General features: G+C 48.3%; 1 protein-coding gene across 1 annotated transcript in view; it reads left to right on the top strand.

The window, feature by feature from the left end:
- Positions 1 to 24,721, top strand: part of LOC115188771 (WAS/WASL-interacting protein family member 1-like) — a 40,587-nt gene that overhangs the window by 13,689 nt on the left and 2,177 nt on the right. The window contains 6 exon segments of the mRNA XM_029747612.1: positions 19,430 to 19,526; positions 19,944 to 20,073; positions 20,257 to 20,418; positions 23,446 to 23,709; positions 23,712 to 24,230; positions 24,493 to 24,702. Of these exon segments, the coding sequence (XP_029603472.1) occupies positions 19,473 to 19,526; positions 19,944 to 20,073; positions 20,257 to 20,418; positions 23,446 to 23,709; positions 23,712 to 24,230; positions 24,493 to 24,702 (1,339 nt within the window). The 5' untranslated portion in view covers positions 19,430 to 19,472.

Below are 24,721 nucleotides of genomic sequence, written 5' to 3'. Positions count from 1 at the left end.
TGTAACCGGGTCTAGGTCTGCTGGTTCAGTGTAACAGGGTCTAGGTCTGCTGGTTCAGCGTAACAGTTTCTAGGTCTGCTGGTTCAGTGTAACAGGGTCTAGGTCTGCTGGTTCAGTGTAACAGGGTCTAGGTCTGCTGGTTCAGTGTAACAGGGTCTAGGTCTGCTGGTTCAGTGTAACCGGGTCTAGGTCTGCTGGTTCAGTGTAACAGGGTCTAGGTCTGCTGGTTCAGTGTAACAAGGTCTAGGTCTGCTGGTTCAGTGTAACAGGGTCTAGGTCTGCTGGTCCAGTACCACTAAATCTTGGCTGGTTCAGTGTAACAGGGTCTAGGTCTGCTGGTTCAGTGTAACAGGGTTGAGGTCTGCTGGTTCAGTGTAACCGGGTCTAGGTCTGTTGGTTCAGTACCACTACGTCTTGGCTGGTTCAGTGTAACCGGGTCGAGGTCTGCTGGTTCAGTGTAACAGGGTCTAGGTCTGCTGGTCCAGTACCACTACGTCTTGGCTAGTTCAGTGTAACCGGGTCGAGGTCTGCTGGTTCAGTACCACTACGTCTTGGCCGGTTCAGTGTAACAGGGTCGAGGTCTCTTGGTTCAGTACCACTACGTCTTGGCTGGTTCAGTGTAACCGGGTCGAGGTCTGCTGGTTCAGTACCACTACATCTTGGCTGGTTCAGTGTAACAGGGTCGAGGTCTGCTGGTTCAGTACCACTACGTCTTGGCCGGTTCATTGTAACAGGGTCTAGGTCTGCTGGTTCAGTGTAACAGGGTCTAGGTCTGCTGGTTCAGTACCACTACGTCTTGGCCGGTTCAGTGTAACAGGGTCGAGGTCTGCTGGTTCAGTACCACTACGTCTTGGCTGGTTCAGTGTAACCGGGTCTAGGTCTGCTGGTTCAGTACCACTACGTCTTGGCTGGTTCAGTGTAACCGGGTCTAGGTCTGCTGGTTCAGTGTAACCGGGTCTAGGTCTGCTGGTTCAGTGTAACAGGGTCTAGGTCTGCTGGTTCAGTGTAACCGGGTCGAGGTCTGCTGGTTCAGTGTAACCGGGTCTAGGTCTGCTGGTTCAGTGTAACAGGGTCTAGGTCTGCTGGTTCAGTGTAACAGGGTCTAGGTCTGCTGGTTCAGTGTAACAGGGTCGTGGTCTGCTGGTTCAGTGTAACAGGGTCTAGGTCTGCTGGTCCAGTACCACTACGTCTTGGCCGGTTCAGTGTAACAGGGTCGAGGTCTGCTGGTTCAGTGTAACCGGGTCTAGGTCTGCTGGTTCAGTGTAACTGGATCTAGGTCTGCTGGTTCAGTGTAACAGGGTCTAGGTCTGCTGGTCAAGTACCACTACGTCTTGGCTGGATCAGTGTAACAGGGTCTAGGTCTGCTGGTTCAGTGTAACAGGGTCGAGGTCTGCTAGTTCAGTGTAACAGGGTCTAGGTCTGCTGGTTCAGTGTAACAGGGTCTAGGTCTGCTGGTTCAGTGTAACAGGGTCTAGGTCTGCTGGTTCAGTGTAACAGGGTCTAGGTCTGCTGGTTCAGTGTAACAGGGTCTAGGTCTGCTGGTTCAGTGTAACAAGGTCGAGGTCTGCTGGTTCAGTGTAACAGGGTCTAGGTCTGCTGGTTCAGTGTAACCGGGTCTAGGTCTGCTTGTTCAGTGTAACAGGGTCTAGGTCTGCTGGTTCAGTGTAACAGGGTCTAGGTCTGCTGGTTCAGTACCACTACGTCTTGGCTGGTTCAGTGTAACAGGGTCGAGGTCTGCTGGTTCAGTACCACTACGTCTTGGCTGGTTCAGTGTAACAGGGTCTAGGTCTGCTGGTCCAGTACCACTACGTCTTGGCTGGTTCAGTGTAACAGGGTCTAGGTCTGCTGGTTCAGTGTAACAGGGTCTAGGTCTGCTGGTTCAGTGTAACAGGGTCTAGGTCTGCTGGTTCAGTGTAACAGGGTCTAGGTCTGCTGGTTCAGTGTAACAGGGTCTAGGTCTGCTTGTTCAGTGTAACAGGGTCTAGGTCTGCTGGTTCAGTGTAACAGGGTCTAGGTCTGCTGGTTCAGTACCACTACGTCTTGGCTGGTTCAGTGTAACAGGGTCGAGGTCTGCTGGTTCAGTACCACTACGTCTTGGCTGGTTCAGTGTAACAGGGTCTAGGTCTGCTGGTCCAGTACCACTACGTCTTGGCTGGTTCAGTGTAACCGGGTCTAGGTCTGCTGGTTCAGTGTAACAGGGTCTAGGTCTGCTGGTTCAGTGTAACAGGGTCGAGGTCTGCTGGTTCAGTGTAACAGGGTCTAGGTCTGCTGGTTCAGTACCACTACGTCTTGGCTGGTTCAGTGTAACAGGGTCGAGGTCTGCTGGTTCAGTGTAACAGGGTCTAGGTCTGCTGGTTCAGTGTAACAGGGTCTAGGTCTGCTGGTTCAGTACCACTACGTCTTGGCTGGTTCAGTGTAACAGGGTCGAGGTCTGCTGGTTCAGTACCACTACGTCTTGGCTGGTTCAGTGTAACAGGGTCGAGGTCTGCTGGTTCTGTGTAACAGGGTCTAGGTCTGCTGGTCCAGTACCACTACGTCTTGGCTGGTTCAGTGTAACCGGGTCTAGGTCTGCTGGTTCAGTGTAACAGGGTCTAGGTCTGCTGGTTCAGTGTAACAGGGTCGAGGTCTGCTGGTTCAGTGTAACAGGGTCTAGGTCTGCTGGTTCAGTGTAACCGGGTCTAGGTCTGCTGGTTCAGTACCACTACGTCTTGGCTGGTTCAGTGTAACAGGGTCGAAGTCTGCTGGTTCAGTGTAACAGGGTCTAGGTCTGCTGGTCCAGTACCACTACGTCTTGGCTGGTTCAGTGTAACAGGGTCTAGGTCTGCTGGTTCAGTACCACTACGTCTTGGCTGGTTCAGTGTAACAGGGTCGAGGTCTGCTGGTTCAGTGTAACAGGGTCTAGGTCTGCTGGTTCAGAACCACTACGTCTTGGCTGGTTCAGTGTAACAGGGTCTAGGTCTACTGGTCCAGTACCACTACGTCTTGGCTGGTTCAGTGTAACCGGGTCTAGGTCTGCTGGTTCAGTGTAACAGGGTCTAGGTCTGCTGGTTCAGTGTAACAGGGTCTAGGTCTGCTGGTTCAGTGTAACCGGGTCTAGGTCTGCTGGTTCAGTGTAACCGGGTCTAGGTCTGCTGGTTCAGTGTAACCGGGTCTAGGTCTGCTGGTTCAGTGTAACAGGGTCTAGGTCTGCTGGTTCAGTGAAACAGGGTCGAGGTCTGCTGGTTCAGCGTAACCGGTTCTATGTCTGCTGGTTCAGTGTAACCGGGTCTAGGTCTGCTGGTTCAGTGTAACAGGGTCTAGGTCTGCTGGTTCAGTGTAACAGGGTCTAGGTCTGCTGGTTTAGTGTAACCGGGTCTAGGTCTGCTGGTTCAGTACCACTACGTCTTGGCTGGTTCAGTGTAACAAGGTCTAGGTCTGCTGGTTCAGTGTAACAGGGTCTAGGTCTGCTGGTTCAGTGTAACAGGGTCTAGGTCTGCTGGTTCAGTGTAACATGGTCTAGGTCTGCTGGTTCAGTACCACTACGTCTTGGCTGGTTCAGTGTAACCGGGTCGAGGTCTGCTGGTTCAGTGTAACAGGGTCTAGGTCTGCTGGTTCAGTGTAACAGGGTCGAGGTCTGCTGGTTCAGTGTAACAGGGTCGAGGTCTGCTGGTTCAGTACCACTACGTTTTAGCTGGTTCAGTGTAACAGGGTCTAGGTCTGCTGGTTCAGTACCACTACGTCTTGGCTGGTTCAGTGTAACCGGGTCTAGGTCTGCTGGTTCAGTGTAACAGGGTCGAGGTCTGCTGGTTCAGTACCACTACGTCTTGGCTGGTTCAGTGTAACAGGGTCTAGGTCTGCTGGTTCAGTACCACTACGTCTTGGCTGGTTCAGTGTAACAGGGTCTAGGTCTGCTGGTTCAGTGTAACAGGGTCTAGGTCAGCTGGTTCAGTGTAACAGGGTCGAGGTCTGCTGGTTCAGTGTAACAGGGTCTAGGTCTGCTGGTTCAGTACCACTACGTCTTGGCTGGTTCAGTGTAACCGGGTCTAGGTCTGCTGGTTCAGTGTAACAGGGTCTAGGTCTGCTGGTTCAGCGTAACAGTTTCTAGGTCTGCTGGTTCAGTGTAACAGGGTCTAGGTCTGCTGGTTCAGTGTAACAGGGTCTAGGTCTGCTGGTTCAGTGTAACAGGGTCTAGGTCTGCTGGTTCAGTGTAACCGGGTCTAGGTCTGCTGGTTCAGTGTAACAGGGTCTAGGTCTGCTGGTTCAGTGTAACAAGGTCTAGGTCTGCTGGTTCAGTGTAACAGGGTCTAGGTCTGCTGGTCCAGTACCACTAAATCTTGGCTGGTTCAGTGTAACAGGGTCTAGGTCTGCTGGTTCAGTGTAACAGGGTTGAGGTCTGCTGGTTCAGTGTAACCGGGTCTAGGTCTGTTGGTTCAGTACCACTACGTCTTGGCTGGTTCAGTGTAACCGGGTCGAGGTCTGCTGGTTCAGTGTAACAGGGTCTAGGTCTGCTGGTCCAGTACCACTACGTCTTGGCTAGTTCAGTGTAACCGGGTCGAGGTCTGCTGGTTCAGTACCACTACGTCTTGGCCGGTTCAGTGTAACAGGGTCGAGGTCTCTTGGTTCAGTACCACTACGTCTTGGCTGGTTCAGTGTAACCGGGTCGAGGTCTGCTGGTTCAGTACCACTACATCTTGGCTGGTTCAGTGTAACAGGGTCGAGGTCTGCTGGTTCAGTACCACTACGTCTTGGCCGGTTCATTGTAACAGGGTCTAGGTCTGCTGGTTCAGTGTAACAGGGTCTAGGTCTGCTGGTTCAGTACCACTACGTCTTGGCCGGTTCAGTGTAACAGGGTCGAGGTCTGCTGGTTCAGTACCACTACGTCTTGGCTGGTTCAGTGTAACCGGGTCTAGGTCTGCTGGTTCAGTACCACTACGTCTTGGCTGGTTCAGTGTAACCGGGTCTAGGTCTGCTGGTTCAGTGTAACCGGGTCTAGGTCTGCTGGTTCAGTGTAACAGGGTCTAGGTCTGCTGGTTCAGTGTAACCGGGTCGAGGTCTGCTGGTTCAGTGTAACCGGGTCTAGGTCTGCTGGTTCAGTGTAACAGGGTCTAGGTCTGCTGGTTCAGTGTAACAGGGTCTAGGTCTGCTGGTTCAGTGTAACAGGGTCGTGGTCTGCTGGTTCAGTGTAACAGGGTCTAGGTCTGCTGGTCCAGTACCACTACGTCTTGGCCGGTTCAGTGTAACAGGGTCGAGGTCTGCTGGTTCAGTGTAACCGGGTCTAGGTCTGCTGGTTCAGTGTAACTGGATCTAGGTCTGCTGGTTCAGTGTAACAGGGTCTAGGTCTGCTGGTCAAGTACCACTACGTCTTGGCTGGATCAGTGTAACAGGGTCTAGGTCTGCTGGTTCAGTGTAACAGGGTCGAGGTCTGCTAGTTCAGTGTAACAGGGTCTAGGTCTGCTGGTTCAGTGTAACAGGGTCTAGGTCTGCTGGTTCAGTGTAACAGGGTCTAGGTCTGCTGGTTCAGTGTAACAGGGTCTAGGTCTGCTGGTTCAGTGTAACAGGGTCTAGGTCTGCTGGTTCAGTGTAACAAGGTCGAGGTCTGCTGGTTCAGTGTAACAGGGTCTAGGTCTGCTGGTTCAGTGTAACCGGGTCTAGGTCTGCTGGTTCAGTGTAACAAGGTCGAGGTCTGCTGGTTCAGTGTAACAGGGTCTAGGTCTGCTGGTTCAGTGTAACCGGGTCTAGGTCTGCTGGTTCAGTGTAACAGGGTCTAGGTCTGGTGGTTCAGTGTAACAGGGTCTAGGTCTGCTGGTCCAGTACCACTACGTCTTGGCTGGTTCAGTGTAACCGGGTCTAGGTCTGCTTGTTCAGTACCACTACGTCTTGGCTGGTTCAGTGTAACAGGGTCGAGGTCTGCTGGTTCAATGTAACAGGTTCTAGGTCTGCTGGTTCAGTGTAACAGGGTCGTGGTCTGCTGGTTCAGTGTAACCGGGTTTAGGTCTGCTGGTTCAGTGTAACAGGGTCTAGGTCTGCTAGTTCAGTACCACTACGTCTTGGCTGGTTCAGTGTAACAGGGTCTAGGTCTGCTGGTTCAGTGTAACCGGGTCAAGGTCTGCTGGTTCAGTGTAACCGGGTCGAGGTCTGCTGGTTCAGTGTAACAGGGTCTAGGTCTGCTGGTTCAGTGTAACAGGGTCTAGGTCTGCTGGTTCAGTACCACTACGTCTTGGCTGGTTCAGTGTAACAGGGTCTAGGTCTGCTGGTTCAGTGTAACAGGGTCTAGGTCTGCTGGTTCAGTGTAACCGGGTCGAGGTCTGCTGGTTCAGTGTAACCGGGTCTAGGTCTGCTGGTTCAGTGTAACAGGGTCTAGGTCTGCTGGTTCAGTGTAACAGGGTCTAGGTCTGCTGGTTCAGTGTAACCGGTCTAGGTCTGCTGGTTCAGTGTAACAGGGTCTAGGTCTGCTGGTTCAGTGTAACAGGGTCTAGGTCTGCTGGTTCAGTACCACTACGTCTTGGCTGGTTCAGTGTAACAGGGTCTACGTCTGCTGGTTCAGTGTATCCGGGTCTAGGTCTGCTGGTTCAGTGTAACAGGGTCTAGGTCTGCTGGTTCAGTGTAACAGGGTCTAGGTCTGCTGGTTCAGTACCACTACGTCTTGGCTGGTTCAGTGTAACAGGATCGAGGTCTGCTGGTTCAGTGTAACAGGGTCGAGGTCTGCTGGTTCAGTGTAACCGGGTCTAGGTCTGCTGGTTCAGTGTAACAGGGTCTAGGTCTGCTGGTTCAGTGTAACCGGGTCTAGGTCTGCTGGTTCAGTGTAACAGGGTCTAGGTCTGCTGGTTCAGTTTAACAGGGTCTAGGTTTGCTGGTCCAGTACCACTACGTCTTGGCTGGTTCAGTGTAACAGGGTCTAGGTCTGCTGGTTCAGTGTAACAGGTTCTAGGTCTGCTGGTTCAGTACCACTACGTCTTGGCTGGTTCAGTGTAACAGGGTCTAGGTCTGCTGGTTCAGTGTAACAGGGTCTAGGTCTGCTGGTTCAGTGTAACCGGGTCTAGGTCTGCTGGTTCAGTGTAACAGGGTCTAGGTCTGCTGGTTCAGTGTAACCGGGTCTAGGTCTGCTGGTTCAGTGTAACAGGGTCTAGGTCTGCTGGTTCAGTGTATCCGGGTCTAGGTCTGCTGGTTCAGTGTAACAGGGTCTAGGTCTGCTGGTTCAGTGTAACAGGGTCTAGGTCTGCTGGTTCAGTACCACTACGTCTTGGCTGGTTCAGTGTAACAGGATCGAGGTCTGCTGGTTCAGTGTAACAGGGTCGAGGTCTGCTGGTTCAGTGTAACCGGGTCTAGGTCTGCTGGTTCAGTGTAACAGGGTCTAGGTCTGCTGGTTCAGTGTAACAGGGTCTTGGTCTGCTGGTTCAGTGTAACCGGGTCTAGGTCTGCTGGTTCAGTGTAACAGGGTCTAGGTCTGCTGGTTCAGTGTAACAGGGTCTAGGTCTGCTGGTTCAGTGTAACCGGGTCTAGGTCTGCTGGTTCAGTACCACTACATCTTGGCCGGTTCAGTGTAACAGGGTCGAGGTCTGCTGGTTCAGTACCACTACGTCTTGGCCGGTTCATTGTAACAGGGTCTAGGTCTGCTGGTTCAGTGTAACAGGGTCTAGGTCTGCTGGTTCAGTACCACTACGTCTTGGCCGGTTCAGTGTAACAGGGTCGAGGTCTGCTGGTTCAGTACCACTACGTCTTGGCTGGTTCAGTGTAACCGGGTCTAGGTCTGCTGGTTCAGTACCACTACGTCTTGGCTGGTTCAGTGTAACCGGGTCTAGGTCTGCTGGTTCAGTGTAACCGGGTCTAGGTCTGCTGGTTCAGTGTAACAGGGTCTAGGTCTGCTGGTTCAGTGTAACCGGGTCGAGGTCTGCTGGTTCAGTGTAACCGGGTCTAGGTCTGCTGGTTCAGTGTAACAGGGTCTAGGTCTGCTGGTTCAGTGTAACAGGGTCTAGGTCTGCTGGTTCAGTGTAACAGGGTCGTGGTCTGCTGGTTCAGTGTAACAGGGTCTAGGTCTGCTGGTCCAGTACCACTACGTCTTGGCTGGTTCAGTGTAACAGGGTCGAGGTCTGCTGGTTCAGTGTAACCGGGTCTAGGTCTGCTGGTTCAGTGTAACTGGATCTAGGTCTGCTGGTTCAGTGTAACAGGGTCTAGGTCTGCTGGTCAAGTACCACTACGTCTTGGCTGGATCAGTGTAACAGGGTCTAGGTCTGCTGGTTCAGTGTAACAGGGTCGAGGTCTGCTAGTTCAGTGTAACAGGGTCTAGGTCTGCTGGTTCAGTGTAACAGGGTCTAGGTCTGCTGGTTCAGTGTAACAGGGTCTAGGTCTGCTGGTTCAGTGTAACAGGGTCTAGGTCTGCTGGTTCAGTGTAACAAGGTCGAGGTCTGCTGGTTCAGTGTAACAGGGTCTAGGTCTGCTGGTTCAGTGTAACCGGGTCTAGGTCTGCTGGTTCAGTGTAACAAGGTCGAGGTCTGCTGGTTCAGTGTAACAGGGTCTAGGTCTGCTGGTTCAGTGTAACCGGGTCTAGGTCTGCTGGTTCAGTGTAACAGGGTCTAGGTCTGGTGGTTCAGTGTAACAGGGTCTAGGTCTGCTGGTCCAGTACCACTACGTCTTGGCTGGTTCAGTGTAACCGGGTCTAGGTCTGCTTGTTCAGTACCACTACGTCTTGGCTGGTTCAGTGTAACAGGGTCGAGGTCTGCTGGTTCAATGTAACAGGGTCTAGGTCTGCTGGTTCAGTGTAACAGGGTCTAGGTCTGCTGGTTTAGTGTAACAGGGTCGTGGTCTGCTGGTTCAGTGTAACCGGGTTTAGGTCTGCTGGTTCAGTGTAACAGGGTCTAGGTCTGCTAGTTCAGTACCACTACGTCTTGGCTGGTTCAGTGTAACAGGGTCTAGGTCTGCTGGTTCAGTGTAACCGGGTCAAGGTCTGCTGGTTCAGTGTAACCGGGTCGAGGTCTGCTGGTTCAGTGTAACAGGGTCTAGGTCTGCTGGTTCAGTGTAACAGGGTCTAGGTCTGCTGGTTCAGTACCACTACGTCTTGGCTGGTTCAGTGTAACAGGGTCTAGGTCTGCTGGTTCAGTGTAACAGGGTCTAGGTCTGCTGGTTCAGTGTAACCGGGTCGAGGTCTGCTGGTTCAGTGTAACCGGGTCTAGGTCTGCTGGTTCAGTGTAACAGGGTCTAGGTCTGCTGGTTCAGTGTAACAGGGTCTAGGTCTGCTGGTTCAGTGTAACCGGTCTAGGTCTGCTGGTTCAGTGTAACAGGGTCTAGGTCTGCTGGTTCAGTGTAACAGGGTCTAGGTCTGCTGGTTCAGTACCACTACGTCTTGGCTGGTTCAGTGTAACAGGGTCTAGGTCTGCTGGTTCAGTGTAACAGGGTCTACGTCTGCTGGTTCAGTGTATCCGGGTCTAGGTCTGCTGGTTCAGTGTAACAGGGTCTAGGTCTGCTGGTTCAGTGTAACAGGGTCTAGGTCTGCTGGTTCAGTACCACTACGTCTTGGCTGGTTCAGTGTAACAGGATCGAGGTCTGCTGGTTCAGTGTAACAGGGTCGAGGTCTGCTGGTTCAGTGTAACCGGGTCTAGGTCTGCTGGTTCAGTGTAACAGGGTCTAGGTCTGCTGGTTCAGTGTAACCGGGTCTAGGTCTGCTGGTTCAGTGTAACAGGGTCTAGGTCTGCTGGTTCAGTTTAACAGGGTCTAGGTTTGCTGGTCCAGTACCACTACAGTGTAACAGGGTCTAGGTCTGCTGGTTCAGTGTAACAGGTTCTAGGTCTGCTGGTTCAGTACCACTACGTCTTGGCTGGTTCAGTGTAACAGGGTCTAGGTCTGCTGGTTCAGTGTAATAGGGTCTAGGTCTGCTGGTTCAGTGTAACCGGGTCTAGGTCTGCTGGTTCAGTGTAACAGGGTCTAGGTCTGCTGGTTCAGTGTAACCGGGTCTAGGTCTGCTGGTTCAGTGTAACAGGGTCTAGGTCTGCTGGTTCAGTGTATCCGGGTCTAGGTCTGCTGGTTCAGTGTAACAGGGTCTAGGTCTGCTGGTTCAGTGTAACAGGGTCTAGGTCTGCTGGTTCAGTACCACTACGTCTTGGCTGGTTCAGTGTAACAGGATCGAGGTCTGCTGGTTCAGTGTAACAGGGTCGAGGTCTGCTGGTTCAGTGTAACCGGGTCTAGGTCTGCTGGTTCAGTGTAACAGGGTCTAGGTCTGCTGGTTCAGTGTAACAGGGTCTTGGTCTGCTGGTTCAGTGTAACCGGGTCTAGGTCTGCTGGTTCAGTGTAACAGGGTCTAGGTCTGCTGGTTCAGTGTAACAGGGTCTAGGTCTGCTGGTTCAGTGTAACCGGGTCTAGGTCTGCTGGTTCAGTGTAACCGGGTCTAGGTCTGCTGGTTCAGTGTAACAGGGTCTAGGTCTGCTGGTTCAGTGTATCCGGGTCTAGGTCTGCTGGTTCAGTGTAACAGGGTCTAGGTCTGCTGGTCCAGTACGACTACGTCTTGGCTGGTTCAGTGTAACAGGGTCTAGGTCTGCTGGTTCAGTGTAACAGGGTCTAGGTCTGCTGGTTCAGTACCACTACGTCTTGGCTGGTTCAGTGTAACAGGGTCTAGGTCTGCCGGTTCAGTGTAACAGGGTCTAGGTCTGCTGGTTCAGTGTAACCGGGTCTAGGTCTGCTGGTTCAGTGTAACAGGGTCTAGGTCTGCTGGTTCAGTGTAACAGGGTCTAGGTCTGCTGGTTCAGTGTAACCGGGTCTAGGTCTGCTGGTTCAGTGTAACAGGGTCTAGGTCTGCTGGTTCAGTGTAACCGGGTCTAGGTCTGCTGGTTCAGTGTAAAAGGGTCTAGGTCTGCTGGTTCAGTGTAACAGGGTCTAGGTTTGCTGGTCCAGTACCACTACGTCTTGGCTGGTTCAGTGTAACAGGGTCTAGGTCTGCTGGTTCAGTCTAACAGGGTCTAGGTCTGCTGGTTCAGTACCACTACGTCTTGGCTGGTTCAGTGTAACAGGGTCTAGGTCTGCTGGTTCAGTGTAACAGGGTCTAGGTCTGCTGGTTCAGTGTAACCGGGTCTAGGTCTGCTGGTTCAGTGTAACAGGGTCTAGGTCTGCTGGTTCAGTGTAACCGGGTATAGGTCTGCTGGTTCAGTGTAACAGGGTCGAGGTCAGCTGGTTCAGTGTAACAGGGTCTAGGTCTGCTGGTTCAGTGTAACCGGGTCTAGGTCTGCTGGTCCAGTACCACTACGTCTTGGCTGGTTCAGTGTAACAGGGTCTAGGTCTGCTGGTTCAGTCTAACAGGGTCTAGGTCTGCTGGTTCAGTACCACTACGTCTTGGCTGGTTCAGTGTAACAGGGTCTAGGTCTGCTGGTTCAGTGTAACAGGGTCTAGGTCTGCTGGTTCAGTGTAACCGGGTCTAGGTCTGCTGGTTCAGTGTAACAGGGTCTAGGTCTGCTGGTTCAGTGTAACCGGGTATAGGTCTGCTGGTTCAGTGTAACAGGGTCGAGGTCAGCTGGTTCAGTGTAACAGGGTCTAGGTCTGCTGGTTCAGTGTAACCGGGTCTAGGTCTGCTGGTCCAGTACCACTACGTCTTGGCTGGTTCAGTGTAACAGGGTCTAGGTCTGCTGGTCCAGTACCACTACGTCTTGGCTGGTTCAGTGTAACCGGGTCTAGGTCTGCTGGTTCAGTGTAACAGGGTCTAGTTCTGCTGGTTCAGTGTAACAGGGTCTAGGTCTGCTGGTTCAGTGTAACAGGGTCTAGGTCTGCTGGTTCAGTGTAACAGGGTCTAGGTCTGCTGGTTCAGTGTAACAGGGTCGAGGTCTGCTGGTTCAGTACCACTACGTTTTAGCTGGTTCAGTGTAACAGGGTCTAGGTCTGCTGGTTCAGTACCACTATGTGCAGTTGTAGGCTCCAACAAAGTTGTGTCAGATTTTTTGGGCTTTTATCGTGTAGTGCGGCTTGTGTTACGAGACGGTCCCGGTGATTGACCAATAGCAACACAGGCTGCAATGAGTTTGCACATTATTGTGAATAGCCAGATTAATATAATGGGTTCTATTTAAACGCATACATGCTGTGCAAGAACAATTTCCCTAATAACCTTGTTTAGGCTACATTCATCTGAAATCAGGCTACCTGATGGGATTTTGATAAATGCACAAAATCGCCAGTCCAAATAAACGTTCTAATAAACGTTATTTTGGGGAAGCCTATTTGCATATACATATTTGAATATGTATATTTTGGGGCGGCAGGTAGCCTAGTGGTTAGAGCGTTGTGCCATTAACCAAAAGGTTGCTAGATCGAATCCCCGAGCTGACAAGGTAAAAATGAACAGGGCAGATTGGCTTGAGAGGCCCCGGTAGGCCATCATTGTAAATAAGAATGTGTTCTTAACTGACTTGCCTAGTTAAATAAAGGTTAAATAAAATATATATATATATATATGTGACCTATTTTAAGATGCATACTTTCAGTTTTTCCGAACTCACTTTATTTGCTCATAAGCATAGAGAGAGGCTGGCACTGCTGGTGCTGTCACAGGTCAGATTAACCACACCGCTGGTGCTGTCACAGGTCAGATTAACCACCCCGCTGTGGTTAATGGAGCCTAGGTCTGCTGATGTCGCCTCTCAAGCCAATCGCACAATGTGACGACAGGTCAGATTAACCACACCGCTGGTGCTGGCACAGGTCAGATTAACCACACTGCTGGTGCTGTCACAGGTCAGATTAACCACCCCGCTGGTGCTGTCACAGGTCAGATTAACCACCCCGCTGTGGTTAATGGAGCCTAGGTCTGCTGATGTCACCTCTCAAGCCAATCACACAATGTGACGACAGGTCAGATTAACCACACTGCTGGTGCTGGCACAGGTCAGATTAACCACACCGCTGGTGCTGTCACAGGTCAGATTAACCACACCGCTGGTGCTGTCACAGGTCAGATTAACCACACTGCTGGTGCTGTCACAGGTCAGATTAACCACACCGCTGGTGCTGTCACAGATCAGATTAACCACCCCGCTGTGGTTAATGGAGCCTAGGTCTGCTGATGTCGCCTCTCAAGCCAATCGCACAATGTGACGACAGGTCAGATTAACCACCCTGCTGGTGCTGTCACATGTCAGATCAACCACACCGCTGTGGTTAATGGAGCCGAGGTCTGCTGATGTCGCCTCTCAAGCCAATCACACAATGTGACAACAGAAGCAAATCAATCTGGCCAGGTTGACATTAAGATTTGAATTCGGTAACATCGCACGTGATCATTGTAAAAGACTGAATCCAATGTAAAGTCTGCAGAGGCCTTTAGATGTTGTTGAACACTTCTCCATAAAGCCATGTCGGCAGTTTCAAAATCGGCACTGAAACTAATATGGGTCATTTTCAGTTCATGAAATACTTTTCAGACATCTCATATCCTTCCTTTATTGACTGAACATTGTTATAGATGGAATCTCCCCTCAACCCTGAAACAACAATGTCATACTGATCCAGCTGAGGGTCAAGTGTCTCTGGGCAGGACAGTTTCAGCATCCCAACCATCACTGGAATGGAACACTGGAATGGAACACTGGAATGGAACACTGGAATGGAACACTGGAATGGAACACAGGAATGCAGTGGTTTAGAGGACAGGTGTTGGTATCATGTTGTCATCTCAAGGACAGGGTCAGCTGTTCTGGCTACCGCAGTGTCCCGCTGGCTTACAGAGAGCTGGAGAGGAGAGATGGGCCTCCACTACTGCTCTCTGTTCCTATCAGAGGGTGTTGAAGTCATCAAGAGGTGGGCTGAGAGATTAGGGGGGGACGTTCCACCTCAAAAAGCACAAGAGAGAGGATTTCAACCCCCATCATCTCAGATTGTTCTGAAATCTGTTAGAAACAGATAAGACTAGCATTCCAGAAACATTATATTATTGAAATATAATTTGATCTCTGAGAAATTAAGCTAATTGATTGCATCCAAATTGGCCATTTTTTAAATGTAGTACCTAACATCCGATTTGGACCAAACCTTTTTTTCTAACAATAAGTAAGACATGAGGAATCCAAAGAAATGGTCAAAGACACCCCCCCCACACACACACTCACACACACACTCACACACCTCCCATGCCAATCCCAACCCAACAACTAGTATACAATATCAGTACGTTTGATAAGTAGTATGACTGTGGCTCTATTTGTTTATTCATCCTATGTAATGTATTCTCAGGGAATTTGGTGATGTTTTTTCCCCCTGTTCAGAGAGATTAGTAATTGCATTGGTTTCCTTACCCTGTAAGCAGACTATTGACAAGGTATGACAGCATTTTATGCTTTGGTTTTGTTGGCCGCTGTTTGAAATGCTAACTTTGGCCCAAATCCAATGCAAGTCATTGTTACCAATATTAGCATGTTCATGTCATACCATGTACATATAGACCGCTTACAAGGAAACTAATGTCATATTGTAATTTGGGCAATCTCTCTCTCTCTCTCCTCTCTCTCTCTCTCTCTCTCTCTCTCTCTCTCTCCTCTCTCTCTCTCTCTCTCTCTCTCTCTCTCTCCTCTCTCTCTCTCTCTCTCTCTCTCTCTCTCTCTCTCTCTCTCTCTCTCTCTCTCTCTCTCTCTCTCTCTCTCTCTCTCTCTCTCTCTCTCTCTCTCTCTCTCTCTCTCTCTCTCTCTCTCTCTCTCTCTCTCTCTCTCTCTCTCTCTCTCTCTCTCTCTCTCTCTCTCTCTCTCTCTCTCTCTCTCTCTCTCTCTCTCTCTCTCTCTCTCTCTCTCTCTAGTTAATTATTCAAACTAGTCCTTCGAAATCAATGTTAAAGTCAAAGCTAATTCTGTTATCGTGGAAGTGCCCTGCTGCCATAGAAAGAGAGCAAGGTGCTGTCTTAGAGAGAGATAGCGAGGTGCTGCCTTAGAGAGAGCGATTGCGAGGTGCTGCCTTAGAAAGAGAGCAATGTACTTTAGTAGAGAGAGGGGATGTAGAGAGATTTTGTGAGACAGAAGGGTGCTGCTTTAGAGAGATGGAGAGAGAGGGGATGTAGAGACAGGGTGGGTTGGGTGTCTTACGTGTCAGGTCTTCCTGTTGACCACATTGACAGGAAGATAGAGGCCTCTGCAGCTGAAACTGTCACCTCTCTCTCGTTGACTGGTAACTAATGCAAATCACATGTATATGGACTGGGCTAGTCTATTACTATTGCCAATCACATGCATACTGGGCTAGTCTATTACTAATGTAAATCACATGCATACTGGGCTAGTCTATAACTAATGTAAATCACATGTATATGGACTGGGCTAGTCTTTAACTAATGTAAATCACATGCATACTGGGCTAGTCTATAACTAATGTAAATCACATATGGACTGGGCTAATCTATAACAGGGATGGGGAACTGGCGGGGCCCCCCCTTTTGAAGGCCCTCGGACACAGTCAATTGAAGTTAATTCATTAGGCCCTCATCTATGGATTTCACATGACTGGGCAGGGGTGCAGCCATGGGTGGGCCTTGGAGGGCATAGGCCCCTCCACTGGGGAGCCAGGCCCAGCCAATCAGAATGAGTTTTCCCCAAAAATGTAGCTTTATTACAGACAGCAATATTCCTCAGACCCGAAAACTGCACAATTTAAAGTTACTTTCTATTGTCCCCAGCACAAGGTGCACCTGTGTAATCATCATGCTGTTTAATCAGCTTCTTGATATGCCACACCTTTCAGGTGGATGGATTATCTTCGTAAAGGATAAATGCTCACTAACAGGGATGTAAACAAATTTGCACACAAAGTTTGAGAGAAATAAGCTTTTTGTGCATAAAGAACATTTCTGGGATTTTATTATTTCACCTCATGAAACATGGGACCAACACATTACATGCTGCGTTTTATATTTTAGTTCAGTATATATACTGAACTAAAATATAAACGCCTGAGTGGACTAGTCTGTCTGAGTGGACTAGTCTGTCGCCTGTCTGAGTGGACTAGTCTGTCGCCTGTCTGAGTGGACTAGTCTCTCTGAGTGGACTAGTCTGTCGCCTGTCTGAGTGGACTAGTGCGTCGCCTGTCTGAGTGGACTAGTCCGTCGCCTGTCTGAGTGGACTAGTCCGTTGCCTGTCTGAGTGGACTAGTCTGTCTGAGTGGACTAGTCCATTGCGGATGGGATGGCACACCACTATCACCAGTAGTACATTTAGCCTACCGTTAATTCCCATCATTTCTAATCTACAATGTTTGTTTGGTTACGGTAATGCATTCATTATACTATTATTACAGTCTTACCATTGTCATTGTAAGAGTGGACACGTTGTTTGCAGAGCAACAACCTAGGCTACACTTTTGATAAAAAACGTTTTGGTTTATTTCATTCCATTTATGAGTTGTCAATTTATTAATTGTCTTTTGTTTGGAGTGCTCCTGTCAATGTTGAGTAAGGACATGCACCTAGCCTGTTTGAAAAATATTCCCAGCTCTCTTTCGATAACCACTCAGCATAAAAGGGGAAAAACTGTAATGCTCTGATCCAGTGGAAACGTCATAAAATAGGCCTAACTGATTACTGCTTATCCCTTGCACAAATAGCCTACAGCTGTGTTTGTCTGGAGCTCACTGGTGCGGAAACTCTGACAGCCCAGAATATTTTATACAATGTTGCAAGTTTGCTAGCACAAGCTTTGGGCTGGACCCAGTTGATAGTTATACAATGTTTGTTACAGACAGTCCATGCAGAGCCAATGTGATTGATAGGATATCTGTTTTCATCAGGATATGTTCTACCTGCAGGCTGTAGTGTGGTTGTTGGCTTTATGTAGCCTGTTTTTACATATTACCAATGGCAATAGAAGTTACATTTAAAATGGTATCATTTTCATTTAGATATCATTTTGATTAACCACTGCATTTATTTTGAGATATGAAGACTTTATTATAATTTAAATGAAACTGTTCCACGAAAAATGTGCATATGAAAATCAGAACGGATCAGTAGAAATGGTACGATAACTTGGCACTCCAAATGGAAAAGGTTACCGGCCGCTGGTGTAGCCTCTAACCAGTAACTACAGGAGATTAACGGCAGAATCTGAGAAGGCCAGCAGCAGCAGCAGCAGGAAGAGGAGGATCAGGAACAGTTTTGTTTCTTCTTCTGGTTAGGCTATATTGATCTCTAACTCCCTCTTGAGTAATTTGTGTGACTTCATTTTTAATCACAGTGCTTAAAGCATCAGACAAGCTCTGTGGCCTACATATAGTTGATTTTATTCAAACATAGGGTGTATCTACAGTTGAAGTCAGAAGTTTACATACACCTTAGCCAAATACACTTAAACTCAGTTTTTCACAATTCCTTACATTTAATACTAGTAACAATTCCCTGTCTTAGGTCAGTTAGGATCATCACTTTATTTTAAGAATGTGAAATGTCAGAATAATAGTAGAGTGATTTATTTCAGCTTTCATTTCTTTCATCACATTCCCAGGGGGTCGGAAGTGTACATACACTCAATTAGTATTTGGTAGCATTGCCTTGAAATTGTTTAACTTGGGTCAAACGTTTCGGGTAGCCTTCCACAAGCTTCTCACAATAAGTTGGGTGAATTTTGGCCCATTCCTCCTGACAGAACTGGTGTAACTGAGTCAGGTTTGTAGGCCTCCTTGCTCGCACACGCTTTTTCAGTTCTGCCTACACATTTTCTATGGGATTGAGGTCAGGGCTTTGTGATGGCCACTCCAATACCTTGACTTTGTTGTCCTTAAGCCATTTTTCCACAACTTTGGAAGTATGCTTTGTGTCATTGTCCATTTGGAAGACCCATTTGCGACCAAGCTTTAACTTCCTGACTGATGTCTTGATGTTGCTTCAATATATTCACATAATTTTCTTTCCTCATGATGCCATCTATTTTGTGAAGTGCACCAGTCCCACCTGCAGCAAAGCACCCCCACAACATGATGCTGCCACCCCCGTGCTTCACATTTGGGATGGTGTTCTTCGGCTTGCAAGCTTCCCCCTTTTTCCTCCAAACATAACGATGATCATTATGGCCAAACAGTTCTATTGTTGTTTCATCAGACCAGAGGACATTTCTCCAAAAAGTACGATCTCTGTCCCCATGTGCAGTTTCAAACTGTAGTCTGGCTTTTTTATGGTGGTTTTGGAGCAGTGGCTTCTTCCTTGCTGAGCGGCCTTTCAGGTTATGACAATATGGGACTCGTTTTACTGTGGAACTAGATACTTTTTGTACCTGTTTCCTCCAGCATCTTCACAATGTCCTTTGCTGTTGTTCTGGGATTGATTTGCACTTTTCGCACCAAAGTACGTTCGTCTCAGGAGACAGAACGCGTCTCCTTCCTAGAGCGGTATGATGGCTGCGTGGTCCTATGGTGTTTATACTTGCGTACTATTGTTTGTACAGATGAACGTGGTACCTTCAGGCGTTTGGAAATTGCTCCCAAGGATGAACCAGAGGTCTACAATTTTTTTCTGAGGTCTTGGCTGATTTCTTTAGATTTTCCCATGATGTCAAGCAAAGAGGCACTGAGTTTGAAGGTAGGCCTTGACATACATCCACAGGTACACCTCCAATTGACTCAAATAATGTCAATTAGCCAATCAGAAGCTTCTAAAGCCATGACATCATTTTCTGGAATTTTCCTAGCTGTTTAAAGGCACAGTCAACTTAGTGTATGTAAAATTGTGACCCACTGGAATTGTGATACAGTGAATTATAAGTGAAATAATCTGTCTGTAAACAATTGTTGAAAAAATTACTTGTGCCATGCACAAAGTAGATGTCCTAACCGACTTGCCAAAACTATAGTTTGTTAACAAGAAATTTGTGGAGTGGTTGAAGAACAAGTTTTAATGACTCCAACCTAAGTGTATGTAAACTTCAGACTTCAACTGTATATATGGGAAAATAGACGTTTTAAAATTTTTGACCAATCAAAAGTACAGACGACTCTCAGTCGACCAAGATTTTGTTTAGTCGGGGACATCCCTAGATTGGATGATGGTTGTCATCTGTCTGCTGTACCAGGAAGTGTTTCTTGATCAATGTGATTGTTTCCCTTGTGGTTTTATAGCTCATGTACTTTGCAAGTTATTTCAATACATCCTGTTATTTCTGTGCAAGGACAATATTATGTGTCTGCAGTCACACGGCTTGCTCTAAGGACTGTGGTGAAAGCCCGCTGGGTAAAAACTGGTTGAATCAACATGGTTTCCACGTCATTTAAAAAAAAAGAAAAAAGTATTGTGATGACATTGAATCAAAGTGGAAAACTGTTTGGATTTGAAAAAAGACGTCTGTGCCCAGTTGGAGAGATGTGTGTGTGTGTGTGTGTGTGTGTGTGTTTTTTCCCATGTCTCTGAAGGTTTGTTGCGGTCCAGCCTGGTTATGTGTATAGCATCTGTAAGCCTACTGTTTGTGTGGATATTTAGGAAGTATTTAATTTAATGGATTTTGTGTATTCTCTCCATCAGGGGTGAAGCTGTAGAAGAATAGCTGAAGAGAGAGAGAGAGAAGATGCCTCCTCCCCCACCACCCCCTGCCCCTCCCCCACCCCCAACCTTCGCTGTGGTAAGCACGCCAAAGACGTCCTAGTTATATTGAAACTACTAATATGAGTTAACATGACAATGGAACATTCTGACTAAATAATAACATTCAATTTAGATGTAATCTTAGCTGAAGACAGCATCACCTTCTGTCATAACTTCTCATCACCTTCTGTCATGAGTGATTGAACCTTCTGTCATGAGTGATTGAACCTTCTGTCATGAGTGATTGAACCTTCTGTCATGAGTAATTGAAGGGAAATTTCTTAGGTCAGTACAGTTTTGACCTTGTTCAATAGGGACACCTTGTGGTAGTGGAAGGAAGCGTTTCCAGCATGGCAATGTGATTGTGCATGTTGTAGTCCTAGGTAATACTATATAATTTCCTATATTACTTAACTAACTTCTTTGTTTGTGTTTATGTTGTCAACATTCGCAGGCAAATACACAGAAGCCATCACTCAGCAAGAATGAAGCGCAAGGAAGAAACGCCTTACTGTCTGATATCGGCAAAGGTGCTCGTCTGAAGAAGGCTGTCACCAATGACAGGAGTCAACCCATCATTGACAGTGAGTAAACATTTCTCTGATGGTGTGTATTCTAAAGGCTTTACTCAGAATGTACTCATCCTCAGTTTAACAATTAGGAAATATGGAAGCTACTTGAAACCTACAAAGGCCTTCTGCAGATAATGATTTCAAAGGTTATGGTCTTGTGCCGGTGGAAAAGAGATTGAATACCTTTCTTCACAGAACCCAAAGGTGGCGGAGGAGGTGGTGGAGGAGGAGGTGGTGGTGGAGGAGGAGGAGGAGGTGGAGGTGGAGGAGGAGGAGGAGGAGGAGGAGGTCCAGTACTAGGAGGTCTCTTTGCAGGAGGCATGCCCAAGCTTCGGTCCTCAGGAGGGAACAGCAACGGTAATAATTCATCATGTGTATAATAAGAAACTATAATGTACTGCAGCAGCCTCTTGAGGTTGTATTAATATGGTTTGTAGCCGTGTTTGAGATAAGCCATGATAACTATCTTGAACAAGTGTAATGTGTTGCTATATGTAAACTGTACTGCGCCACCTTTTTATACACGAGGGGAGGTCCTCGGGACAAGTCAATTACAGGTCTGTCAGAGTTGACCAAAGTGCCAAGGTTTATTACATAACAAAACAATAATAAAATTCATGACCCCAGAGACACACTGGCTCGGAGGGGGTCGGCAGGGGTCCTCCCCCCCAATAAAAGTAACTCAGTCCAACTTTAAACGTACTCTTGAAAGTTGTAATCGTGGAATGCGCAAGGCACAATTTCAAAATTGGGTAGTGCATCATCAGTTGCCCTCATCATCTTAGTATTGCAGACCTTAGGGAGTGAAGTTCCCCAGTGCTGGAAGGGCCCCGAGTGAAAGAGTTTGGGACCCCCTGGTATAGAAGACATACATTATGGAGAGCAGCAGGGCAATAAATAATGCCAAGACTTGCATGTAAAACACTTTACATAAAGTATATTCACACTCTTTGTAAGATAACACTGGTGACTAAACACTCTTTGTAAGATGATAACACACTGGTGACTAAACACTCTTTGTAAGATGATAACACACTGGTGACTAAACACTCTTTGTAAGATGATAACACACTGGTGACTAAACACTCTTTGTAAGATAACACTGGTGACTAAACACTCTTTGTAAGATGATAACACACTGGTGACTAAACACTCTTTGTAAGATGATAACACACTGGTGACTAAACACTCTTTGTAAGATGATAGCACACTGGTGACTAAACACTCTTTGTAAGATGATAACACACTGGTGACTAAACACTCTTTGTAAGATGATAACACACTGGTGACTAAACACTCTTTGTAAGATGATAACACACTGGTGACTAAACACTCTTTGTAAGATGATAACACACTGGTAACTAAACACTCTTTGTAAGATGATAACACACTGATGACTAAACACTCTTTGTAAGATGATAACACACTGGTGACTAAACACTCTTTGTAAGATGATAACACACTGATGACTAAACACTCTTTGTAAGATGATAACACACTGGTGACTAAACACTCTTTGTAAGATGATAACACACTGGTGACTAAACACTCTTTGTAAGATGATAACACACTGATGACTAAACACTCTTTGTAAGATGATAACACACTGGTGACTAAACACTCTTTGTAAGATGATAACACACTGATGACTAAACACTCTTTGTAAGATGATAACACACTGGTGATTAAACCGGCTGTGCGCGTGCGCTATCGTGCGCTATCGCGCATACATTTATTTTGTCCCTCTACACCAAACGCGATCACGACACGCAGGTTAAAATATCAAAACAAACTCTGAGCCAATGACATTAATTTGGGGACAGGTCGAAAAGCATTAAACATGTATGGCAATTTAGCTAGTTAGCTTGCACTTGCTAGCTAATTTGTCCTGGGATATAAACATTGAGTTGTTATTTTACCTGAAATGCACAAGCTCCTCTACTCCGCCAATTAATCCAAACATAAAACGGTCAACCGAATCGTTTCTAGTCATCTCTCCTCCTTCCAGGCTTTTTCATCTTTGAACTTATATGGTGATTGGCATCTAAACTTTCATAGTATTACCACGACTACCGGCAAAACAGTTCGTCTTTCAATCCCCCACGTGGGTATAACCAATGAGGAGACGGCACGTGGGTACCTGCTTCTATAAACCAATGAGGAGATGGGAGAGGCAGTACTTTCAGCGCGATCTGCATCAGAAATAGAAAGGAGTTCAATTTTAGCCCTTGGCATCGCAGACGCTCGTTGGCGCGCACGAGCAGCGTGGGTGCAATAATTGAATAACATGGATTTCAAAATTTATTTTGCGGCGCACGCGACGTGTCCAGTCTGGTCAGCATGTAACACTGGTGATTAAGCACTCTTTGTAAGATAACACTGGTGATTAAACACTCTTTGTAAGATAACACTGGTGACTAAACACTCTTTGTAAGATGATAACACACTGGTGATTAAACACTCTTTGTAAGATAACACTGGTGACTAAACACTCTTTGTAAGATGATAACACACTGGTGATTAAACACTCTTTGAAAGATTAGACACTCTTTGAAGAAACCCCCACCGCCACCATCACACACTGGTGATATTAGCATGCGAAAGCACGCATGTAAATTCATACGACTTGCCTCTGCTCTCTAACCAAATAGTTCCCTTCTAAAACCAGCCAGCCCTGGAGGACTCTGCAGAAAGGGTGACAAAACATATAAACAAACATATAACAAAGAATATTAAACTAGTCCGCTTGCTAGGGCAATACCAGCTCATTTTCCCGGGCGGACTAGACAAACCAAAAAACTACATAATAAGGGACACACAATTCTTTGAAAAATATAAACAATAATTATAACCCTTGCTCCTTTATAAAATAGCAATATTAAAACTACAATACTTTATTAAATACACAACATTATTAAAAAGACACAATTCATATTACATTGTTAAAAGCGAATATGTTTCATAGTTCCTGTGCTGACAACCGGCTTCCCAGCCGCTTTTCCCCCAACAGCATTGAAGACCTTACTGCAATACGAATCATTGTTTTACATAGCTGTCGTTTAGTTGAGTAAGCGGTAAAACATTTACAGAAAAAGAAACAAAAGTTGCTGACCAAACGTTTGACAACTTGTCGCAAGCATAGCCCATGGGTGTCGTCCATGGCAGGAACACTGGCTTGCTAACCGAGAGTTCCGGCTCGCTAACTTATACCCCAATTCTCACCTGGTCTCACATTCACACCAGCCACTATGTGACACGGGCTACGTGTATTTCTGTAATGCATAGAGGACACTAGTTATTTGGTTGTTTTTAACCATAGCTCCATGTAGGACAAAATGATGATAGACAAAGTGTGTGATGTTTGAAACCCTTATGCTTCCACAGGAGGCCCTAGGCCCCCCATGGTACCTCCAGGAGGCCGTTCCTCAGGACCCAGACCGTTTGGTGGTGGGGGCCCCTCCTCTGGCCCTCCACGGTTCTCAGGGGCCCCAGCCTTTCCCCGGAGCAGCGCCCCCGACCTCCCCAGGGGACGGGCAGGCCCCCCGCGACCAGAGACCCCTGGCGGACCCCCTCCCCCCATCCCCAACACCCCACGGCCAAACCAGAGCATCCAGAACCGAGGGACCCCGCCTGTTCCAGGAGGAGCCCGGATCCCAGCTCAGCGCCGGCCCCTCCACCACCCAACATTGCAGGCAGACACCAAGGCCTGCCCCCTCCCCCTGGCCCTATAGGGGCCTCGTCTGGGCCAAAACCCTCCTTTGGGGCCCCTCCGGTTCCCAGTAGTGGACGTCCCCCTCTACCCCCAGCCCCCCACCCTGGCAGACCCTCGGAGGACCCCTGGCCCCCACCCCCACCCCTGGGGGGCCACCGGTCCTCCATATCCAGAGATGGACCCCCACCGCCACCATCTTTCAACTCCAAGCCCCCCAGCGCGTCTTCCTCTCGGCCCTCCATCGGCGGTGGTGGAGCTCCCCCTCTCCCTCCTGGCAGACCGGGCCCTCCACTGCTGCCCCCAACGCCTGCGGGAGGAGACGAACACACCCCCAGACTACCACAGAGGAACCTTTCACTCAACTCGCCGGCGCCCCCACCTGGCCGTTCAGGGCCACTGCCACCCCCTCCCAGTGAGAGGCCGCCCCCTCTGGGTAAAAACCCCTCAGGACGGACGGGTAAGGATGCTGCTTCCTTCAGTCTCCCCTCAGGTCATATAATGATGACCACTGTCTCTTTTTGGGTTAGCTTAGCAACTACAAACATAGCTAACCTTTCTGTGGTCAGTTTGGTCAGACATCAGTACACCGTGTAGGTGTTTTGAGACTGGATGGAATGTAGTTTGTAGCTATGATGTGACCTATAGCAATGATATACATGATGCTATTATATAGAACTAGTGTTGTATTGAACTCTGTGGTGTAACCTCTTCTCCCCCAGGCCCGCTCCCTCCCCCTCCCTCCTCAGGTCCACGTGGAGGCAGTATAAGGTCATCTCCAGTCCCCTCACCTCCTAACCGCCCGGGAGCAGAGCCCTCCCGTGGGGGACACCGGCCCCCGCTCCCCCCAGACCGACCGGGAATAGGAGGCCCTCCTCCCCCACCTCCCCCCATGGGCAACGGCTTCCAGAACTCCCATCACCAACCCGTTGGTGAGTGTAACGGAAGGAA

The sequence above is a fragment of the Salmo trutta genome, unplaced genomic scaffold (genome assembly GCF_901001165.1).
Source record: "Salmo trutta unplaced genomic scaffold, fSalTru1.1, whole genome shotgun sequence".
NCBI classification, from domain to species: domain Eukaryota; kingdom Metazoa; phylum Chordata; class Actinopteri; order Salmoniformes; family Salmonidae; genus Salmo; species Salmo trutta.
The sequence above is the reverse complement of the archived record's forward strand: the minus strand, read 5'-3'. Positions and strand labels throughout refer to the sequence as shown.